General features: G+C 32.9%; 1 protein-coding gene across 1 annotated transcript; it reads left to right on the top strand.

The window, feature by feature from the left end:
* Positions 1 to 1,052: 1,052 nt before the first annotated feature.
* On the top strand, positions 1,053 to 2,904 carry LOC122272875 (tigger transposable element-derived protein 4). Its single transcript, XM_043056910.3, has 2 exons — positions 1,053 to 2,037; positions 2,819 to 2,904. Exons 1-2 carry the CDS (start codon positions 1,053 to 1,055, stop codon positions 2,902 to 2,904), a joined length of 1,071 nt encoding a protein of 356 aa, XP_042912844.3.
* Positions 2,905 to 7,436: the final 4,532 nt, after the last annotated feature.

Raw genomic sequence — 7,436 nt, 5'->3', positions numbered from 1 at the left:
GCATATATAAACTTAATTTATTATCTTTTTAGCCACCACTATTTTCAAAAAACTAAGCATATATATTAATATGTAATAGTGTCGTGGTAGTCCTCACATCCCGCCTATTTTAACTTATGCTTCTCCTGCCTGGGCAACAATACCGGCACATCTAATGAAAAAACTAAATCAATGCCGAAACAAAGTACAGTGCCCGCCGCTAATAAAATCACCGGATAATAAAATCAGCCGCTTTATAAAATCAAATCAGCAAGACCCGAATCGTTACAATATTAATACATGTTAAAAACATCCTTTAATAAAATCAACACCGCCGCTTTTTAAAATCAAAATTTTGACTACATAATAAATCAAAAGTGCGATATTTCAGCTTCTTTTGTCCTTATTTATAAAATTTTAATTTTTCGAAGTTTAAAGACTTTTTTAGAAGAAGCAATAGTTACTCACAAGCCTGTGAAACTGGTGTGGTTAGCACTTTCCTGCGATATTCATAGTGTAAGAGTTAAGGAAAAATGTGGGTGGTAAGCGGCGAGTTCATAGAAATCAATTTAACAGTGTCAATTCCTTGACTTGAATGAAGTTTGGAGAAACCCATCTCATTCAACAGGGGGTCGAAGGGGTTGAATTCTTATCTTACTTTTTATTGAATGAACCATAGAAGGGAGAGAAAGAAGTTTCTTTTGTTATCTATCTTAACAGAGAACATGAATAGATTTCCAAAAACTGTCTGTGCGCATGTTCCATATTATTTAGGCGAGGCCATTTGAGTAAATTATAGTTAGAGCACATATCATTTTTAAGTTCGTTTGGTGCTAAATTTTATCAGCATGCCGAAAAGGAAGGATTTGAGTCTTAAAGATAAATTCGAAGTGTTGCAAAACTATGATAAGCTTCCTAAATGTAGTCAACGTGAAGCTGCAATTAAATTAGGGATTTCCCAAACTGCTCTTTTCAACATTCTGAAACAAAGGATAAATATTTCTGAGGAAATAAAAAAGAATGGAAATCTGTCAAGAAAGCGTAAGCGTGAAGGAAAATCGGAGGAAATTGAAATGGCTCTGTTAGAATGGTTCAAAAATGCACGCGAACGAAGAATTCCAATTTCCCGTGGAATTTTATTTCACAAAGCACAGGACTTTGCTAACTTATTTGGTGATTCTGATTTTAAAGCTACAGATGGGTGGCTAACCCGATGGAAAGAACGCAACAACATTGTCTATCGTAAATTCCATGGTGAAAAGCAAGATGCTGATTTTAGCTCTGCCGCCGATTGGGTAAATGACGTGTGGCCAACACTCATCAAAGACTATAAACCAGAGCAAATTTTCAACACAGATGAAACAGGATTATTTTTCCGAGCACTTCCTGAACACACACTGCTGTTTAAAAATGAATCGACTGGTGGATGTAAAAAAATGAAGGAAAGACTAACCGTGCTGCTAACATGCAACATGACAGGAACTGTGAAAAAAAATCCTTTAGTGATAGGAAAGAGTTTAAAACCTCGATGTTTTAAAGGAGTAAAACACCTGCCCACCAGTTATGCCAACAGCTATAACGCATGGATGACATCCAGCATCTTCACAAAATTTCTTCTTGAATGGGACAAGGAGCTGAAAAATGAAAAGGTCGTTTTACTTTTAGACAATTGTTCTGCGCACCCTGCTGATGAGGACTTAAGTTTGAAAAACATTAAATTAGTGTTTTTGCCACCCAACACTACAGCTATTATTCAACCCCTTGATCAGGGAATCATAAGATCATTCAAGTTTCATTACAGAAAAATGGTTGTTCAAAAAATCATTAGTGACATAGACTGTGACAGCTCTTCGGAACTCTTAACTGCAAACAAACTATCGAAATCCCTTACGATTTTGGAATCAATGCATTTGATTCGTAACTCATGGGACATTGTTTCAACCCAAACAATATCAAATTGCTTTAAAAAGTGTGGATTAAGCACTGGTGATGGAGCTGATAACTGTTTCGAAGAAATGCTCAGCAATGAAGAAAATGATATGGACGAGAATTTTTCATGTTACGTAGCTATTGACGATCACCTACAAACATCAGGAGAAAAATCTGATTCTGAAATTGTTACTGACATCAAAAATTGCAAAGTTATTTCCAATCAAGAAATGGAGGAATCAGACTCAGAAGATGAAATAAACTCATCAGTGCCATCTTCAACGGAAGTCAGAAAAGCACTTAATGTATTGCGGCAAGCTTTAGAACAAAGAGGAGGAAATATCGAAAACTATAAAAACTTCTATAAACTCTCAAATGATGTTGAAAAGTTAATTTTAAATAGTGCAACTCAAGCAACCATTGATCGGTTTTTTGCAAAAGTTTTGTAAATTTAATCTTATATAGGGTTTTACTTTATTAAAATAATTAAATTAGTTGAATAAACCATTAATGTTGTCATTATTTCAGCTTTTGAAGTGTGTGCATTTAGAATATATTTTAAAAATGTGATTTTTTTCTTCAAATGCTGAATCGCCTCTTAATAAAATCAGCCGCTTAATAAAATCAAAAGAGCATAAAACGAATGTGATTTTAATAAACGGCGGGCACTGTACTCAGAAAAATCACCCCCGGCCGTTGGTTCATTAGAAATAAAAATATCCATCAAGACCTCAAAATTCCTCTCCTCTCCGAATACATCAACAAATTAAATGCAGATTTCTACAAAAAAGCCGAAAAATGCCAAACAGCCAACTTCAACAAGATCCTATCCTATGAAAACTATAAAAAAGATTGCCATCTCCGACCTATTGCAGCCTTCTATACATCTGATGCCTCATTTCATCATCAGCAACAGAAATAGAAGTAAACAGTCATAGCCGAAAGGATAAAGCACCCGCATACAACTACAAAGATCCCAGGTTTGATCCCAACTGATATCACTTTTTCTAAATATCATCAGAATCATCCATCCTTTCAGCATATCGTCAAATCTTTAGAAACAGCATAGTGCACAGCATCATCGATCGCAATAAAAATCATCAACTTTCCAATGCATCCGGAGCTACATCAATCTCATGTGTCATCTTGCAGTCTATTCTGAGCAGCTGAAAATCAAAAACACAAACTCTGAATATTTTACAGAACTTTAAAAAATCCATTATTATTAAAATCTAGAAACCTACTGTAAAAATTATTAAATAACATATTCCAATAGAACTGACAAATATGTATTCTACAAACAATGCCTGTAATTTCTGTTCTTTTTATATGTTCTTTTTTCTTATTTCCTGTCTTTTTAATCTTGCCACCACAATGTTGCATAATATAAAAAGTTTTCAAACTATCATGATGAATGGGTTAGAGGCCGCTGCGCGGCCCTTGCCCCCAGCTTGATTTAAATAAAGAAAGAAAGTGGTAGTCCTCACATAAGGGCCATTTAGGACTCAGATGCCCAGTTCTAAAACAACGAACGAACGAAGTGGTAGTCCTCACAAGCATTTTCAAAATAAAGCATATCTTTCTGCCTAAATTTGTAATTCAAGTTCTATATTACTATCGCTGGGAAAAATCATCCGCGTAAGGATTAAAAGTTGGCAGGCATGCAATAATGCTTGCTTTTCCGCCATATTATTATTTATACATGGTGGTTGTCAAAATATTTTTAAATCAAATTTTGAAACAGATTCTGCAACTACTTTAAATATTTGGGGAAATCTCTGGCTAAAAGCTAAACAAGTTGGTAGGTCCGCATTTTTTTCCAGCGTTCTTTTAAAATTTCTTTAACTTTTCACAAAAAATGGTAACATAAATATTGAATAATTCTTTTTTTAATTCAATATTTGTAGACAATAAGCCCATCTTTTTATTAATATTTTGAAATTGCGTTATAAATTTTTAAATAGCTCAAAATGTTGAAATTTTCTACATTTAGTCATTTTCTTAGTATTGAAAATAACAAATTTAGCATCTATAAAAACAAAAATTTCAGACAATAAAATTTCAGGGTTTGTATACATCTGGAAAATATTAATATCTTGTATCAATTTCGTTATAAAGAAGCCTAAAATTTCTTAGTACCAGCTTCTACTATCGAAATAAAATTTCATGCCAGCCACCTCCGATTCTATGTACATTTCAGAGATGCAAACTTGCTGCGGACAACGGATAAATATTTCAGAGGGGTAGTGTTTTATATGATTCTTATTTAAATAGATTAATTTTATGGTTTTTACTCATCTCTACTTATAAATAATTCAAAGATGTGATGTGATATGCCACTTTGTAACAGCCTGGACGTTTTGAATCTGTTTGAAAAGCATTCCTGCCAACTTTTAATCCTTTCGAGGATGATTTTTCCCAGTGGTAGTAAAATAGAAATAGAATTACAATATTAGGCAGAAAAATACGTTGTATTATGAAGAAGCTTAACCCGTTCACGCCGGGGTGACCCACCGGTGGGTCACGCTAGATTGTCTCATCTTGGCAGCGTACCGGAGTAAAAACTGGTAACAATACATTTCATTTTTTAGTTATTTTCCGAGAATAATAAAAATCCATAACTACCAATTGTTTTTAACGTATGCAATTTTTATATTGAATTGCTTCTTCGCCGTGATTAATTTCCTTACAGTGAATTGTTATTGTTGAAAACAGATTGACTCCTCCTGAATATTATCTAATATTGAAATAGTTCTTCTACCAGTATTTTCTCTTTTCCCGTACCAGTATTTTCAATTTTCCCGGCGTGAACGTGTTAAGCAGACAACCACGATCGTTCGTTCGTTGTAATGGAACTGTGCAACTGTGTGTGTGTAGTGGAACCCTTTTCCCATTCATCCTGAAATTAGACTAAGAAACATACCTGACGAAAATAAAGTGTGGGGCTCAAAATCGAGTTACAGACAACCAGGGTAGTATCATATATTAATATATATGCTTAATTTTTTTAAGAATAGTGGTGGTCAAAATCAGTGACAAATTGGCAGTTTGAATATTTCTTAATTTTTTCAAAATAACGTACCGAATCAGCATTGATAAAAATAAACTTCTGACGTTGAAATTTACTGCATTTGGACAATCTTCTTAGTATTTGTAAGAGAATGCACCAAATCAGAATTGATAAAAAATATATATATATCTGATGATATAATTTACTGCATGCAGTCAATTTCTTAATATTTTTTTAAATAACTTGCTAATCAACATTGATAAAAATAAACTTCTGACGTTGAAATTTACTGCATTTGAACAATCTTCTTAGTATTTGTGAAATAACGTATCAAATCAGCATTGATAAAAAAATCTGACGTTTAAATATACTATATTAAGCCAATTTCTTAATGTTTTTTTTAAAAATAACATACCAAATCAGCATTGATAAAAAAAAAATTCCGACGTTGAAATTTACTGCATTTGGACAATCTTCTTACTATTTGTAAAATAACGTACCAAATCAACATTGATAAAAATTTTTTAAATCTGATACTGCTTATAAATTATCTGCTATTCAAAACACCTGCCTCAAACTGAAACTCTTTTGATCTTTCTTTAAGCAAAAAAGATGATGACTTCATTATAGTGACTTCAAAAAAGTCACTCTAATACATTTTTCAATTCTAGAACTGAAAATGACATTGTATAATTTTCCTCTATGCTTCAAATTACAATGTGCCTCCTTTTAAGAAAAAGACATTTCAATTGCATTTTGAAATACTATCTCCAAAAATTTTGTGGAGTAAAATTTTCACTTTTTCACCCCATGCGGGTTATTTCTTAACAACTAAATATGACGACGAGCATTATGTAACTTAAAAGCATATTACAAATTTTTTTTCAAATAATTGTTTAAAGTATAGTTTGCTAAATCAGTGTCTAAAAAGGAAATTTCATAACTTCAATTTTCGATCTGTTATAGTATTTTCCTTAAATAGACAATAAAGAATGAAGGAAAAGAAAAAAATTCCAAAGAAAATTAAGATCTATTATGTTTTATTATACTTTTTCTATTTTATTTATCCCTTTTTGCGAATTTTCTTGCTTTCTTTGTGCCTTTATTTTATAGGATTCTATGTACTTGCAACTCATGTGCAGTTTGTAAAACTCATTAAATCTTAATTCCTTAATTTTTCTTTAAAGTGTTCTTTTTTCTTTCATTTCTTACAACTTCTTAGTATAAGTGATCGACTTTTAATGCAGCTTTAGCACTTAATAGTTTCTAAGAATTTTTCTTCCACTTCTGTTTTCCAGTTCATATTTGTTTTTTGTTTGTTTTTGCAATATGAAGAGTTGGTTTTTGAGTTCAATATTTCGACTAAAGAATTACAAAGAAATAATAATTCAGAGCCTTGTAAAAATAGGCTAATAATTCTAACTATTGTGCCCGGTGCATGGAGTTTGTGGACCGGGATTGCCTGGTCGGTAGGACAATGGGCCCATGTCCGAGAGTTCGTGGGTTCGAATCCAGCTGTCCGAAGACTCCCCGGGTAGTAAAGTGACTGATGCACGTTAAATCTGTCAAGTCGCAAAAGTCCTCCATGTTCCCATAACAAATCAATACCTCTGGGGGTACTGGTTTAGAGATCGATCGTTCTCTGATTCAGGTCAAAATTACGATCTGTGGATGAATGAATTTAGGTATGAATGGGTCTGCCCTGTAAACGGGTGCGACGTATGGTGTGGCAGAAGTCGAATTCTTGGCCATAGATGGTGCCACTGGGAAACAAGAACAATCGCACACCCTCTGCCTAAAGGAGGCATACGTCAACAACAACATGGAGCTTAATTCAGAGGATCCCTTCGGATCGACAGCCTGCTACTCTGAAAATAATTAAAAAAAAAATTTCAAATTTAATTTGAAAACATTATGTTTGCCTTGTTATAAAATGTGTAGAGACATATGATGTACCCTAATGTTGATTACAAGTTACATACCTGCCAATTTGTAATCCTTTCAAGGATGATTTTCCCCAGTGGTACTAAATTGAAATTTAAAATACAATTTTAGGCAGAAGCATTCGCTGTATTTTGAACAAACTTATACGGATTACCGCAACTGTTTTGCATAATAGTATATAAGCTTAATTATTTTAAAAACAGTGGTAGATCAAAAATATTATAAATTAAGTTTATAAATGAAAGGAATATATAGAAAGCATGCATTTTACTACCACTTTAAATATAGAAATAAAATTTTACGCCAAATGCGTAAAAGTTGGCAGGTATGAAGTTATAAGCATATAACTCAAAATACCGATAGTTGTAAATCTATTTGAAAACTTAATATTGTTATTTATATGTTAACCTGTGATTTTTTAATGTGAAATATATTGAACAAACTAGTAACTCTCTTAACAGTAGAATCATCATCATCATCATCATCATCGAAATATAACTGGGCGCCTGGGGCCGTTAGCGGCCTTTTTCCCATTCATCTTGTATTTAATCTTTAAGGTGGTTCTTTCTGGTAA

The sequence above is a fragment of the Parasteatoda tepidariorum genome, chromosome 12 (genome assembly GCF_982258835.1).
Source record: "Parasteatoda tepidariorum strain Cologne lab strain chromosome 12, Ptep-v5.0, whole genome shotgun sequence".
Classification (NCBI taxonomy): domain Eukaryota; kingdom Metazoa; phylum Arthropoda; class Arachnida; order Araneae; family Theridiidae; genus Parasteatoda; species Parasteatoda tepidariorum.
This window is presented reverse-complemented; position numbering and strand designations above follow the sequence as displayed.